We start from the raw sequence: 16,426 nt of genomic DNA on the forward strand, positions 1-16,426 counted from the left end.
GAGGAATGAACCATATATATATGTGAAGCAAGTTCAGAGAAGGACTAACGCTTGTTTTCAGAAGTTTCCAGAGGCCTCTTCCAAATGCCAGTTCCACACTTTTGAGACTGGCATTAAAAAATCAGTGACTGTGTCTGCTCACCCCCCGTGTCACCTTCAGTGTGCATCCATGACAGATAAAATCCAGGGACTTAATGAAGTTTGTTTGCTCAGAAGCTGGTAACTCATAGTTGAGAGTCTGCCCTCGGCTCAGGGCATGATCCCGGAGTCCTGGGGTTGAGTCCCTGTCAGACTCCCCTCGAGGAGTCTGCTTCTCCCTCTGCCTGTGTCTCTGTCTCTCTCTCTGTGTCTCTCACAAATAAATAAAATCTTTGATTAAAAAAAAGAAGTTGGTAAATCTAAGAGCATGTGTGGACCTCAAATTCAGGTGTTTGCTGCTATTGATGATAATGCTTCATTGCTAATATTTATCAAATGTTTAAAGTGTATTGACTGAACAAACCCACTGGGCAGGTACTATTAGACCCATTTTCCAGATGAGAAAATTAAGGCACAGGTGGTCAAGTGGCTTGCCCAACCACACACAGGTAGTAAAGGCAAAGCTGGAATACAAAATCCAACTGCCCATCAACAGAGCCTACACTCTTCTCCAGTAGGGGATACATACTCTGGCCTACTCATCTACGATTCAACCTCCTTTTAATCTCCAACCTGTACTCTGCTCTGTTGCAGAATCTCAGTCAAAAAACCATGGTGTCACCCATTCTCCCGAGGGTCATATCTGAGTTTGTTGGGGGGCTCAAATAGTGCTTTGGGATCTAGATGGAAGTGGAAATCTGATCCGTGGCCATCAAGCCACAAAAGCTATTTCTGCTTTGTTCTCACACAGGCACTACTCGGGTTTATTCCAGATAAGCCACTTCTATTGGAAGTGGGCCAAGGGGAAAGAAGATGTCCAAGATCCAGTCTCACGCTCGCTTGAGAGGATTCAGTGTGGTTGGTTGGGATCAAGGGGGCATGCAGGCTGCAGCTAGGATCACAGGCCCAGTATGCCTGCATCCAGCTGCCCACATCGGACATGCTAAGGACACGCCACCCTCTCCTGAATTTTCATTTATGTACGAAGCCCTAGAGGCCCCTCACCAAGGTTTTCCTTTAGACAATCCAGGCTCTTGACTGGTTCAAAGGCTTTCACTGACATTTCAGTTTGGATTTTCCCAAACTGAAAGGTTCTGGGTGTTCTAGAGATTTTTAAACCCTAAATACTTTGAAAGGTGATGGTTTGCTGGAAGCGGGACAAGCCAGTGTTAAAAGGTGCGGTGAAAGAAGAGGGAGCAGAACGGAACAAAAATCAGGTTGGTGAGCACTTCACATTACCTCCTTAATGCCCTCACTATCAACCTTCTCACCCCCACCCTCATCAATAGCATTTATGGAATGCCTCCTTGGTGCCACGTGTCAGGGGATTTGCATGTGTCACCTCTAGGTCACATAGTGGTGGTCTGAGGGCGGGATAAACTTCCCAGGGCAGACAGTGACAGCTCACAGCTGTCCCCCTCCAAGCACGGTACTCCTTTGGGATCCTAGCAGGCCCCCCTGGGAACTGAAGGGTACAGACTCTACCCATTGTGTGACCCTGCTGGTATTGGGCACCTGCAGTAGTTGAAGCCAGCCTTCCTTTCCTCTCACACACAGGCACACACTCATGCACACACTCGTGCACCCATGCATGCACGCATATACACACATACACACATGCTTCAGCTCCGATGCTGGGGCAGGCCTGTGTAGAGGTTGCACCTGATGTCCATATGCATGGAGTTCACATGCATCTCTGCCCAAGAGTGGACTCCAAACAAAGTTTGAAAACTTCACTGAAGCAGAGGAAATCCAGGATCCCAGGGCTCATCTCGCTAATGCCCCTTCCCCACTAACTGTCTCTTGGGTGGTGGTCTTATGAGTGAGTCAGAGCTCTTCTTCACTTCACCAGCAGAGGCTAGTGTGGTGTGTGGATGACTCCTCCTCACCCTCGAGAGCAAACAAGAACCAGACAACCACAAAGTACCCTGCTTGTCCTGAGACTGACCCTTTAACCTAAAGTCTTTGGGGGGTATAAAAAAAAAACCTGAAAAAATTTTTCTAAATACAGTAATTTGTTTAGGCATTGACAAACTTTAATGTGTCATTAAGAATTAATTTACCAAATTAATCAATCAATTTAGTTGAGTAATCAGATCAAACAGATAACAGGCCAGTGTGATCTGGTCCAATTAAATTAGATGAGTAGAAAGACCAGATGATTAGATCGGATTAGTCAAATGCTTTTTGGAAGCATTCACAGATGGAAAGTGCAAGGTCTTCCCAGGGTCTTCTGTATGAGGGTTGGGCTGGTGGTGAGGGGCTGCCTGGGATCCTAGATGGGTCCCCTCTCAGGTTTTAGGAGTCCTGTAACTTCAGACATAAAACTTAGTAACCAGATCACTGAACAGCCATATCAGTTCCCTGTACATGCTGTGATAATTTATCACCACCATAGTAGCTAAAACAACACAACTTTATTATCTTATAGTTCTGGAGGCCAGAAGTCCAAAATGGAGGTAAAATCAAGATGTTAGCAGAACTGCATTCCCTCCGGGGGCTGGACAAGAAAATCCACTCCTTGCCTTTTCCAGCTTCCAGAGGCCACCTGGCTCATGACCACATCACTTGGACATCGACTTTGGCCATCAGCCACATTTCCTTGCACTCTGATGCTCCTGCACTCTTTCACTAATGGGGACCCTTATGATTATACCAGGTCCACCCAGCTAATCCATGATAACTTCCCCATCACAAAATCCTTAACTCCATCACCTCTGCAAAGTCTCTTTTGGCACATAAGGGAACATACTCCCAGGTCGGGATTAGGATGTGGACATCTTTGGAGGGCCACTCCACCTACAACAACCTAAGGCCATTGCCAGAGTTTCGGAAGTTATGATGCCATGTCTGGTCCCTTGCAGACACCTCCATGCTTAGAGATTCTGAAAGGCTTAATGGGATACAACTGTATATCCCTGATTCCGCCACAGCAACTAAAACTCTTACAATTAAAGTAATCCCTTCACATTAAGGCTTGGCTTCTAGAAAGCTCCTGTAATCATAAGAATATATGACCTATGAGGATAAATAACATGCTTCCATTAACACCCATCACCTGTGACTAGAAGATGATGGGTTGGTTTACAAACTTCCTATGATTAAGAGGTGCCTCAATTAATTGCATGGCATAATTAATTACATGTTAGAAGGAGATCAGCTGATAATGCTCAGAACTTGGGACTCCAAGTCCCTGCTCTAGACCCTAATAAAGACAAAATAACATCGCATATACAACAGTTACTTCTGCCATAAAATATGTTAGCTGGAGACACGGTCCAATAATAGACTCTGCTATACTAAAGTACCTATGTATATACTTGTATCTAATCTCATATTTTTCTAATGGTTTCCCTCTACCGACAAGTATGTGTTTAGTAGACCACTGCTTGGAACAGAGGATAAAGTCCATAAGGGCAAGAACAAAAACATTTTTTAAAATATTTTATTTATTTATTTATTTATTTAGTTATTTAGTTATTTATTTATTTCACACACAGAGAGTGGGGAATGGGCAGAAAGAGAGGGAGAGAAAGAATCCCAAGCAGACTCTCCCCCTGAGCATGGAGCCCAAGGCAGGGCTAAATCTCAGGACTCTGAGATCATAACCTGAGCAGATATCAAGACTCAGGTGCTTAACTAACTCAGCCACCCTGGCACCCCAGGAATAAAAACAGTTTAAAATATGCTATGTCCTGGGTAGGGAATGATATGGCAGTTAAAAATTGGTTCTGCCTTCAAGAAGTTGTATTTGTTCGCTGGCACTGCCCTAACAAAGCACCATAGGCTAGGTGGCTTACACAACAAAAGCTTTTTTTCCCACAGTTCTGGAGGCAAGAAATCTGAGGTCGAGGTGTTGGCCGAGTCATTTCCCTCTGAGGCCCTCTCCTTGCCTGCTAAGATGGCATCTCCTCCCTGTGTCTTCACATGGTCCTCCGTCTGTGTGTGTCCATGCCCTCATCTCCTCTTGTCAGTTCTATCGGGTCAGGACCCAACCTAGGGATCTCATTTCAACATAATTAACTTATTCAAGACCCTGGCTCCAAAATAAAGTTATATTCTGAGGTCCTGGAGGTTCAGGTTTCAACATCTCAATTTTTGAGGAATACAATTCAGCCCATCCCAGAAATGTCATATCTCATGGAGCAAAGAGGAGGTGGCAACAGAGGTGGAGGAGGAAGAAATGCATATACATTTGTGGAACGGAAGACTCAAGAGATGAGCTGTAACTTGACCAAAAGAGAGTTAAATTTGTCCTTAATTGGGAAAAAGACACCAGTTACAAGGAGAATAGATAGTAAGGAATCCCGCCTGCTTCTCATTGATTCACTAATAAAGTTTAATTTCAAGATTTTAGGTCTTACTTCATCTGTATTCTGCTCGTCATGGCAGTTTATAGTACACCCACATTTCAAGAGTACCCAGAATATGTCTGTTTCCCCCATGAATAGAAAACTCCATCTTTAACCTTCAATTATAAGGCAATCAGTCAAAATGGAAGAGATAATAAAGTTTTCCACTTTATCTCCGTGGGGACAGAAAACTGCCAGATGTCAGCTTTGCCCCTAAACCTCTCTACCTTAAGTCTCTCATCTATAATAAAATAAGATACCCTGGATCATTCCACAATTCCATAATTTAGTGCGGTTGGACTCAAATCTACTTAGGACTCTAGAGAAAATCATTTCATGTACATTTCCCAGGGAAATATTAAATTAAAATCATGACCATTTAATGGCTAAAAACCAAATGAGGATAATGAGGATAAATATCAACGTAAAGAAAAAATTAGAAAAATAATCAGTAGAGAAACTGTGTATATTTCTTATTAACATGAATCACGTCCTTAAGGCGATTACTGCCCGTGTCTGTCTGCCAGGGCTGCTGTAACAAAGCACTGCCAGTTGACAGCTGAAACAACACAAATTTATTGTCTCACGGTTCTGGAGGCCAGAAGTCTGAGATCAAGGTGTCAGCAGGATTGGTTCCTTCTGAGGACCCTGGAGAAGAACCTGCTCCAGGCCGCTCCCCCAGCTTCTGTTGTTCCTGAGCTTTTGGCAGCATAACCCCCGTCTTCACATGATATTCTCCCTGTGTGAGTGTCTGTGTCCAAATCACCTCCTTTTCTATAAAAACACCAGTCACATTGGAGCCTGCGCCCACCCAACTCTAATATGACTGCATCTGAACTAATGACACGTGTAACCACTCTGTTTCCAAATATATCACCTTCTGAGATTTGGGGGCATCAGGACTTGAACATACAAATTTTGGAAGAACACCGTCAATCTATAATACTGTCCGTCAACGAATTTAAAAATTAGACTATTTCATTTTCCTATCTCGTTCCTTTCAAAAGAAAGACTCAGTCTTGGCATGTTACCTACATTTTCCATAATGACACTTTTAATCAATAACTAAATCAAAAGCAAATTTTAAAAAAACCTCTATGCCAACTAAAATAAGAATCCTGATTATAAGATGGATCCCACTTTATGTGTGCATAAAATCTGTTTGCCTCTAGAAGTACCCTGGTCCTTTTAGCATATCTGTTTTTCTCCTACTCATGTATGTGTTAGGTTTAGCAGTTATTTTCAGAACACCTTCCACTTAAGGAATCCTTGAGATAAAGTATCTAGTGTAGACCATCTGTCATGATTCAGGTATAGGTGAGATACGTGTAAGGAAGAAAGCTGGTTCTCACTGGTAGTGCAGAGCAACCACAATTAAGATGTGCTTGATAAAAAAAAAAAAAAAAAAAAAAAAAAAAAAAGATGTGCTTGATAAAATCAAGAGATGTCTCCTTGATTCTTGTATGTACAGACTTGCTCGGCATCCTCCAGAGCACATATTTAGAAATAAAATATATTTGTATTCCTTTTATAGCTCACAGTAAACATTGCTAGCACATATTTTAATTCTGCTTCACTTTTAATTAGCTTTTACAGAGAATAATATTGCAGGTGAATGCTTTCCTACAGTAGTAACATTTTTCTGATAACTTCAGAATTCAAGGTGGCAGCAAAGGAGTCCCACAGTTTAAGAAAACCATAGTTTAATATGGACCTTTAAAAGATAAACATTTGGCTGGCATTTGAAGATATTCCTTTAGCACAGGTTTGAAACTGTCTGCTATTCTGAACATTTAATGCATATTAAATTATAGGCATAACATTTTAAATGCAGGTTTGGAACAAAAATCTCATTAAACATCACCTGGCCAGCCGTCCTCAAACTAAACCAATTGAACTGAAAAAAGCCTGTCTAGGGCCACATAGAAAGCATCTTCTAGAGCTGTGGGGACATCTTGTGGCCAATTTTAGTAAGGATTTTAAAAAATGAGATATTTCGACTCAAGTACAGTGAATGATTACAATTTGTTAGTAATTGTGCTCTATGTAGAGAACATAAAGATGAACAAAACATAAGCTGTGCTTTGAAAAATCTATCAGAATAGAAAAACAGTGAGCATTTTAATATGGCCAGGCCTCATTTTATTTAGGTGTACACAAGAAATACAAGTATCTTGTAAAAAAATGTTAAAGTACAGATGTAATAAACACCTGTGTTTTTGCCTCTCCTCCGTACACCCACATTCCTTACCACTTCAGTGCAGTGTTATTTTGGAGGCCATTTTCCACTGAGCCATTGGCCATATGTTGGTGAGGCTTGCTGGTCAACACCTCTGGTTTCAGGCCTCCCTAGTCCTCCTCATATTCTATAGGAGCACAGGCCCCAAACTAGGTAAAAGTCGTTCACTTCTGGGAGTGAATTTTTCATTAACCTGTGGAGACAAAGATGACCTTTTCTACTGGTTGCTTGTAAGCCTACAGCTGCTGCTAACCAGCTAATATCATGTTGGGAGAGCACATCTGGTAATGAAGGAGCCCGGAAAAAGCAAAGACAGGAAGTGAAGAGCATTTGGGATAGGACCACAAGACCAAGTCATACCACCGTGGAATATTCAGGAAAAAGGGTTGATCCAGTAAGGAAACCAACTGAATTAATGCAAAAGATAAGCATAAAAAGAAAAAGTGAATGAAAAACATCGAACTAATGGAAAACTAGTAACAACTTTCAGGTAGCTAGGTAGATAGATAGATAGACAGACAAATACATTAACATAAACACAAATAAATAAAATAAGTTTAAATATTTTTATTTATTTATTATTTGTTATTATTAAATAGTTCTGAAAATCAGCTTTCCTGGCTAAATACGATGCAAAAAACTTTCCACATATGTAGATGTCACAATGCTCTATACTTAAAGTTTGCAATTTTCCATTCTAGAGAGGCAGCATAATTTAGACAATCCATTGTCATTTGCTGGACCCTTTGAACATTTAGTCTGTTGGCAATCTTTGAAGCTATCAACAATTCTCCAACCTGTCATGCTTTCCTGAAAAATTGTCAGAGTATTTCCTTAGAATTGGAGAGAATTTTTAAGTTCCATCAGCAATTATTTAATTGTATTTGAGATAAAATAAAGATAAATTGGTTTTATTCAGATGGTTTCTATTGCCCTTGGAAAACTTAGATGCCAGTTGAGATCATACTAACATTTAAGATTCAGACAATGATGGGCAGCCCAGGTGGCTCAGCAGTTTAGTGCCAACTTTGGCCCAGCGTGTGATCCCGGGGACCTGGGATTGAGTCCCGCATCGGGCTTCCTGCATGGAGTCTGCTTCTCCCTCTGCCTGTGTCTCTGCCTCTCTCTCTCTCTCTCTGTGTCTCTCATCAATGAATAAATAATAAATAAATAAAATCTTAAAAAAAAAAAGATTCGGACAGTGAAACTTTGGCCCCAGGAATTAAAATATCCATTCTGAGAGAAAAAAAAATATCTAAATCCATGAATGACTGGTACTCTGGTGCCAGAAATGGGAGATGGGGGACTGGGTGAATGGCACCATTTGTTTATTTTTTCTTTTTGCCTACATACCTACAAATAAATTCATGAAAAAGTGGCTCAAAGTCATTGATTGGGGTGGGAGGGGTAGTGTAAACCACAATAAGATGTCTTCCATGATCATTTACCCTTTAAAAAGGCTAAACATAAAAAGATTTACCACATCGAATGTTTGTGATGACATGGAGCGACTGGAACCCTCCCAGCTGGTCAGTGGGAGTGCAACATGGCACTACCATGTTGGAGAACTGACAGTCTTTCTGAAAGTTAAACATACTCCCATCACAGGACTTAGCCATTTCACTCCTAAAGACTAACCCCAAATCAATAAAAACATATTTTAGAAATCTTTATGAAGATTTATACATAAATGTTCTTAGCACTTTTTTTTCATTATAGCCTACACTGGAAACAACTTAGACATCCATATATATTACATTCTCATAATAAAATACTACTCAGTAATAAAAGAAGCTACCGATTCGCACACCACAGGAATGAATTTCAAAATCATTGTTCTGAGTGAAATAGTTCATCACAGAAGAGTACATACTACGATAGGATTTCTTTATTTTTTTTTAGAATTTTTTAAAAAGATTTTATTAATTTATTCATGAGAGACACAGGGAGAGAGAGAGAAGCAGAGAGAGAAGCAAGCTCCATGCAAGAAGGCTGATGAGGGACTCGATCCCTGGACCCCAGGATCAATCCCCAGGTGGAAGGCAGGCACCAAGCCGCTGAGCCACCCAGGGATCCCCTATAGGATTTCCTTTATACAAAATTCTATTCAATGCAGGTTAATCTGGATTGGCAAAAGGCAGGTTAATAGTTGCTTAGGGCTAGGAGTGGTAAAAAGATAGTCTACAATGTGGCATGAAGAAGTCTGGGGGCAATGAAAATCTGTATCTTGATTGTGGTCATATTTTCATGGGCGTGTGCATGTCAAAACCCATGAATTATACACTTGAACTGGAGGGAACTTATTATACATAAATTATACCCCAATAAAACTGATAAAACAATTTAAAAATTTAAAAAAATTTGCTGCTTGCTAGTGCTTCTTTAAAAGTATGTATAAAGCTTGAAGTATTAGCATGGAATATAATATTCTCTTAAAACACCAAAGGAAAATAATATCACAAAATATGGATTCTAAGTCAAGAAGCACTATTAAGAGAAAAAGAAATAATTCATTATGATAGAAGAGTCAGTACTTCAGGAAGGCACAATTGTAAATCAGTATGTACTCTATACCATATTTTCAAGATATTTAAATGATATAAAATTTAAAGATAAATTACTCAAATTTACAATCATATTCAAACATTTTTATCACTCCCTTTTCTCCCCATACTAAAGACCTAAAAAAAGTAACATTATAAAATATTAGAACAAAATGATTCAACAACTTGAATGATTTGGCATTTATAAAATACTGCACCAGAAAATTGCATTATTTTCATAATAGTTGATTAAATTGGCCTTTTGGTGGACCATAAGACAAGTCCCAGTATATTTTAGTGAATTAAAGTCATAGGGAATGTGTTCTCTGACCACAGTGGAAATTAGTCTAGAAATTTATTACAAAAAGATAATCAGAAAATCCCCAAGTGTTTAAAATTAGACAATACCTTTCTAAATAATCATAGATCAAAGAAGAAATAATACTGGAATTTAGAAAATAATTGGAATGAAGAATAATAAAAATACAGTATTTTTCCAAAATGTGCAATACAGATAAAGCTCTATTCAAAGGGCCTAAATAGAAATATTAAAAAAGAAGAAAGGCTAAAAATAAATTAATTTGGGATTTGGGTCGTAAGATAAAGAATAAGCAAATTAAGACCAAAGAATATGAAAGTAGAAAAAATATAAAGAAAAGGGTAAAACTTAACAATAGTAAAGTACAATAGATAATAAGACAAAAAGTTGAATCTTTGAAAAGACTAAAAAAATTCATAAATTTTTGGCAAGTGTGATTTTTTTAAAGCAAAAAGTAACCTGGAAACATGGGAAGAGATATGAATCTAGACTCTATCCTAAAAGAGCAATATATTACAGGCAAAACATAAAAATTAAGATATTTATGAGACAATTAGAAATTTGAGCATCAAACATTGGATAATCAAGGAATTGTCACCATCTTGTGGGTGGGATGATAATAAAATTAACTAAAAGGTGTATGTATCATGTAGAGATGCATACTACAATGCCATTGTATGGGATGAGCTAATGTTTGGGATTTTCTCCAATATATTAAGGAGGGCAGAATTGGTGGTAGGTGCATGGAAGGGAAGCACTGGCTCTGCACTGCTGGTTGTTGGTGGGGTGGGGAGAGTGATAGGTACATGGGATTCATTCAACTACACCATTTACCTATGTGATAGTCAAAATTTCCATAATGAGCAAATTCCTTAAAAAAAAAAAAGTACTATAGGCAGCCCTGGTGGCTCAGCGGTTTGGCTTGGCACTGCCTTCGGCCCAGGGTGTGATCCTAGAGACTGGAAATCGAGTCCCGTGTTGGACTCCATGCATGGAGCCTGCTTTTCCCTCTGCCTATATCTCTGCTTCTCTCTCTCTCTCTCTCTCTCATGAATAAATAAAATATTTTTAAAAATACTATGAACCAAACTGACACAAGAAACAGAAAAAATATATTCTTCTGCATATTAGAGAAATAAAAAACCATGAAAAACATTTGTCCCCCAAACACAAAACCTTTTATGCAGATGGCTTTAATTGCAAATCCTTCTAAGTATCTACAATTAGCCAATCTTACACAAATTACTCCTATAAAGGGAAAGTGAGAACAGGGTTGCTTGGGTGGCTCAGTCTGTTAAGCACCCAACTCTTGATTTTGGCTCAGGTCACGATCTCAGGGTTGTGAGACGGAGTCCAGTGTTGGGCTCTGTGCTCAGCATTAAGTCTGCTTGAGATTCTCTCTCTCTTTCTCCCTCCGCCCCTCTCCCAGCTCATGCTCACTCTCTCTCTCTTTCTCTAAAATAAATATGTAAAATCTTAAAAAAGAAAGAAAGAAAGAAAGAAAGAGAGAAAGAAAGAAAGAAAGAAAGAAAGAAAGAAAGAAAGAAAGAAAGAAAGAAAGAAGTGCCAAGGTCCTTGGGTGGCCTGTCAGTTAAGTGTCTGCCTTCAGTTCTGGGCATGATCTCAGGGTCCTGGGACTCAGTCACACATCCTGCTCCCTGCTCAGCAGGGAGTCTGATTCTCCCTCTGCCTCTGCCTCTGCCCCTGTGCTCTCTCTCTCTTAAATAAATGAATAAAATCTTTTTTTTTAAGTGAGAACAATTCTCAGTTAATTTTATGAGACCTGCATAATTTTGATAGTAAAACCTGACAAGAACATTGTAAGAAAGGTAAATCAAACATAAATGTGTTTCATAGACATGGAGGCAAAAATTTTTAAAGAAAGCATTAGAAAACCTAACCTAGCAATATTTTTTTTAGAAAAGGAAAAAAGAAAAAGTTGAGTTCATTTTAGGAATGCAAGGTTGCTTTATCACTCAAAAATCCATTACCCCCCCAAAAAAATTAATAATAATATAAAATCCATTACTGCTTTAGGAGAATAAAGAACAAATATCAGGTCCGAGCGAGGCAGAAGATGGACGCGGGATTCTTCCGTGGAACAAGTGCAGAACAGGATAATCGGTTCAGCAACAAACAGAAGAAGCTAGTGAAGCAGCTGAAATTTGCAGAATTCCTAGAAAAAAAACGGTGGACATGAGCAAAGTAAATTTGGAGGTTATAAAGCCTTGGATACCAAAACAAGTAACGGAAATCCTTGGGTTTGAAGATGATGTTGTGATTGAGTTTATATTCAACCACCTGGAAGTGAAGACTCCAGACTCCAAAATGATGCAGATCAACCTGCCTGGGTTTTTGAATGGAAAAAAATGCCAGAGAATTTATGGGAGAACTGTGGCCCCTGCTCTTAAGTGCACAAGAAGACATCGCTGGAGTCCCTTCTGCTTTTCTAGAACAGAAGAAAGAAGAAATAAAACAAAGACAGATTGAACAAGAAAAGTTGGCATCTATGAAAAAAAGCAAGATGAAGACAAGGATAAGAAGGATAAGGAAGAAAAAGAAAGCAGCAGAGAAAAAAGGGAGAGGTCTGGAAGCCCAAGAAGACGCAGATCCAGATCTCCTTCCCCTAGAAGACGATCTTCCCCTGTCAGGAGAGGGAGAAAGCACAGTCATTCTCGATCTCCCCATCACAGAACCAAGAGCCGGAGTCCTTCCCCTGCTCCAGAAAAGAAGGAAAAATCTCCAGAGCTCCCAGAACCATCAGCTAAAGTAGAAAAACCTTCAGTACAAGAGGACACTTCTACTAGTGACATCCTGAAAGTTCCCAAACCCGAACCTGTACCAGAGCCTAAAGAACCTTCTCCAGAGAAAAATTCCAAAAAGGAGAAGGAGAAGAAGACCCGACCAAGGTCTCGGTCACGTTCCAAACCAAGATCCCGGACACGGTCTCGCTCTCCTTCTCATACTCGACCTAGACGGCGTCACAGATCCAGATCAAGATCAGACTCATCTAGAAGGAGGCCAAGCCCGAGAAGGAGGCCATCTCCTCGCAGAAGAGCCCCACCAAGACGAATGCCACCTCCACCCAGGCAAAGAAGGAGTAGATCTCCAGTGAGACGAAGACCACGTCCATCAGCATCCTTGTCTGGAAGTAGCTCATCATCCTCTTCATCTCGTTCCTGGTCACCGCCAAAGAAGCCTCCTAAGAGGACATCCAGTCCCCCTCGAAAACCTCGTGGGTTATCTCCTTCAGCAAGTCCTCCAAGGCGAAGGCATAGGCCATCACCTCCAGCAACTCCACCGCCCAAAACTCGTCAGCCCCCAACACCCCAGCATGCAAATCATACAAGAAGAAGTCATGTTTCTGTCCCTCCAGGGAGAACTTCAGATAAAGTGACAAAACATAAAGGTACTGAGAAAAGAGTCCCCTTCACCAGCACCTAAGCCTAGAAAAGTAGAGTTCTCTGAATCGGAAGAAGATAAAGGTGGCAGAATGGCTGCGGCACGTTCTGTGCAGCAGAGACGTCAATACAGACGACAGACCCGGCAGTCTTCATCTGATTCTGGCTCCTCTTCTTCCTCAGAAGATGAGAGCCCCAAGAGTTCCCATGTGAAGAATGGTGAGGTAGGCAGGCGGCGGAGACATTCCCCTCCCCGGAGTGCCTCTCCATCACCCCAAAACTGCCAGAAAGAGACTTCGCCTCGTGGTAGACAGAGGAGGAGTCCTTCCCCACCACCCACCAGAAGGCGACGTTCCCCTTCTGCCCCCGCTCCTCCTAGGCGCAGGTCCCCACGCCACTACCACAACCAAGAGCTCCTTCTCCCCCCCCGCCGCGCTCACCATCCCCAAGAAGATACTCTCCTCCCATACAGAGGAGATACTCTCCATCTCCACCTCCAAAGAGAAGAACGGCTTTTCCCCCTCCCCCTCATAATGAAGGGCATCACCATCTCCACCACCAAAGCGTCGGGTCTCCCATTCTCCACCTCCCAAACAAAGAAGCTCCCCAGTCACCAAGAGATGTTCGCCTTCATTATCATCAAAGCATAGGAAAGGGTCTTCCCCGAGCCAGTCTACCTGGGAGCCCGGGTCACCACAACCAAACGAAAGGCATTCGCCCTCACCACGGCCTCGAGCTCCTCAGACCTCAAGTCCTCCACCTGTTCGCAGAAGAGCATCATCATCACCCCAAAGAAGGCAGTCCTCTTCTCCAAGTACTAGGCCCATTAGGAGAGTCTCCAGGATTCCAGAACTCAAAAAGACAAAAAAGGCTGCCTCACCAAGCCCTCAGTCTGTAAGGAGGGTTTCCTCCTCTCGGTCTGTCTCAGGATCTCCTGAGCCAGCAGCTGAAAAACCCCCAGCACCTCTATCCCCTGTCCAGTCTCAGTCCCCTTCTACCAACTGTTCACCAGCAGTACGGGTCAAAAAGGCTAAAAGCCCCACACCAAGCCCATCTCTGACAAGGAACTCAGACCCAGACCCAGAAGGAGGTGGAAAGAAAAAGAAGAAAAAGAAGGACAAGAAACACAAAAAGGATAAGAAGCACAAGAAGCACAAAAAACACAAGAAGGAAAAGGCCATGGCGGCAGCCGCTGCAGCAGCTGTCACTCCCACGGCCCCTGCGGCCCCCACGACCACATCAGCACAGGAGGAACCGGAGGCAGAGCCCGAGCCTAAGAAGGAGACCGAGAGTGAGCCCGACGACAACCTTGACGACTTAGAGAAGCACCTGCGTGAAAAGGTGCTGAGGTCGATGCAGAAGGCTCAAGCATCCCCACAGTCTTAGGCGGGAATGTGTGTCACGATGTACATTTTATTTGGTTTGTACGCAATTCAATTTCAAAATTGCTAAAGTGTGTTTGAGCTTTAGAGTGGATGGCCACGGACTAGCTAGAGTTACTAAACCAAACCAAGCTCGGACTTGTGTTCCTTATTTACTCATAAGGCTCAGGAGCCCAAAGGGTAAATAGTTGGTTGACGCTTGAGAAAGGGCTTAAGCAATGGTTTCCGGAGCTCGCTTTTACGTGATCGCCCACATAATACAATTGATATAATGTGTTCTAGCCTGGTGGTAAAGTTAAATAGGGGTCTGTGGTATTCTTACTGGTCTGTTAATCATATCCATTGTCCTTTAAAAAGCGTATGCATCTAGAATAGCATGTTTATCTGTTAACTAAAACCCTCCTGTGTCAGTAGGGTCTGTCTTGCATGTGGGTATTCCTTTATCTTTATTCTGCTTGTGCTGTATGATACCGTAAAACCTTAAATAAAGTTGACACTGCTTGGACATCATCCACTGTGTCCCTCCTGTCCCCATCTCTTTACTTTTCTTTTATTTCCTCATCCCCTTACCCTTAGGACCCTGATCGTGTTGCCGCAAAGCACATAACACTTTAGACTATAACATTTGTTGTAATAATTGCTAGGTTGAAGTTCACCATGTAAAAAAAGGGGGGGGGCATGGATTTACATTGCAAAAGGTGTCCACAGTGTATTAGTTACATTCTTTCATTGACAGCTGACATAAATTCATTTAGAGTGAAATATTTTAAGCCAAAAAAAATCCTCTTTTTAAAAAAGGGGTTTCAATATTGTTGTCATTTTTATGGTTTCTTTAAAGGCCTTGGCTATTCCCAGAGGTTTTCCTTTCTTGTCATTTTTTTCTTTATTTTTTTTCTCATTTCAGTCTTAGCACCCATTTAAGTTATGATACTTCCAACCTTGTATGGTTTGCAAGCTTGCCCAGAAATAAGACCACTGTTGAACTACCACAAAGTATAAATGAATATTTTAATGCCACAATCTTTCCTGTTGCTTGTGGAATCTCTGCTGAAATGAATCAGGATTCGAGCTCTAGGACGAGATGGAAAATGAAAGCATGTTGTTTGGCAGGACACTGTGGGTTTATATTGATGTGTAACAAGTTGATTTGGAACACTGGAACTCATTCTATTCTGTTGTGGTTTTTTTGTTTTGTTTTTTTGTAAAGGCAATTAACTAGTCCCAGGAAGGATCCTTCAGTTCTATAAAAGTTTGTTTTATGAAATGTCATGGCTCCATTCATAATTTTGTCTTGTTCTTCCAATTGGTATATACAATTTTCAGAGCTCTCAGATTTGGAAGGCTGGAAGGGTCCAGACTTTGAAATAGTGTCTTGTTTTCACTGTTTTTGTTTTTTTGTTTTTTGTTTTTAAACTAAAGCTATATAAAGCTTGTGGATTAAACAGAATAAATTTCTAAATTAAAAAAAAAAGAACAAATATCAGATGATCATCCCAATAGATGTGAGAAAAGTAGATAATAAAAATTTAGCACTTATGATCAAATTATTTAACTACTAATAGAAATAAAAAAATTAAAACTAATTGAAAATATAAAATATTAAAAAATCTACAGGTATCATCATACAGAATGGTAAAGTACTGAAAGCTTTCCCCCTGAGACCAGAAATGAGACAAGGATGCTCATTATTACCAACTCTAGTCAAGATAGTATTAGATATCTTAGCACCATATGGCAAGAAAAAGAAACAAAAGATAGAAGAATTGAAAGTATAGGAATAAAAGTGCCGGGGATCCCTGGGTGGCGCAGTGGTTTAGCGCCTGCCTTTGGCCCAGGGCGCGATCCTGGAGACCCGGGATCGAATCCCACATCGGGCTCCCGGTGCATGGAGCCTGCTTCTCCCTCTGCCTATGTCTCTGCCTCTCTCTCTCTCTCTCTGTGTGACTATCATAAATAAATAAAAATTAAAAAAAAAAAGGAATAAAAGTGCCATTATTTTCATTGGCATTATTAAAATAGTCAAATATACACAGGCAATCCATTTACATTAAA

The 16,426-nt window shown here is 40.9% G+C and overlaps 1 protein-coding gene across 1 annotated transcript; it reads left to right on the top strand.

Moving 5' to 3' along the window:
* The first annotated feature begins 11,668 nt into the window (after nucleotides 1-11,668).
* LOC121497834 (serine/arginine repetitive matrix protein 1-like) lies at nucleotides 11,669-14,378 on the top strand. Its single transcript, XM_041767539.1, is given in 8 exon segments — nucleotides 11,669-11,779; nucleotides 11,782-11,955; nucleotides 11,957-12,103; nucleotides 12,106-12,192; nucleotides 12,283-13,010; nucleotides 13,012-13,376; nucleotides 13,379-13,525; nucleotides 13,528-14,378. Coding segments are annotated over 8 exon segments (2,610 nt in total).
* Nucleotides 14,379-16,426: the final 2,048 nt, after the last annotated feature.

The sequence above is a fragment of the Vulpes lagopus genome, chromosome 8, assembly GCF_018345385.1.
Source record: "Vulpes lagopus strain Blue_001 chromosome 8, ASM1834538v1, whole genome shotgun sequence".
Taxonomy (NCBI): Eukaryota; Metazoa; Chordata; class Mammalia; order Carnivora; family Canidae; genus Vulpes; species Vulpes lagopus.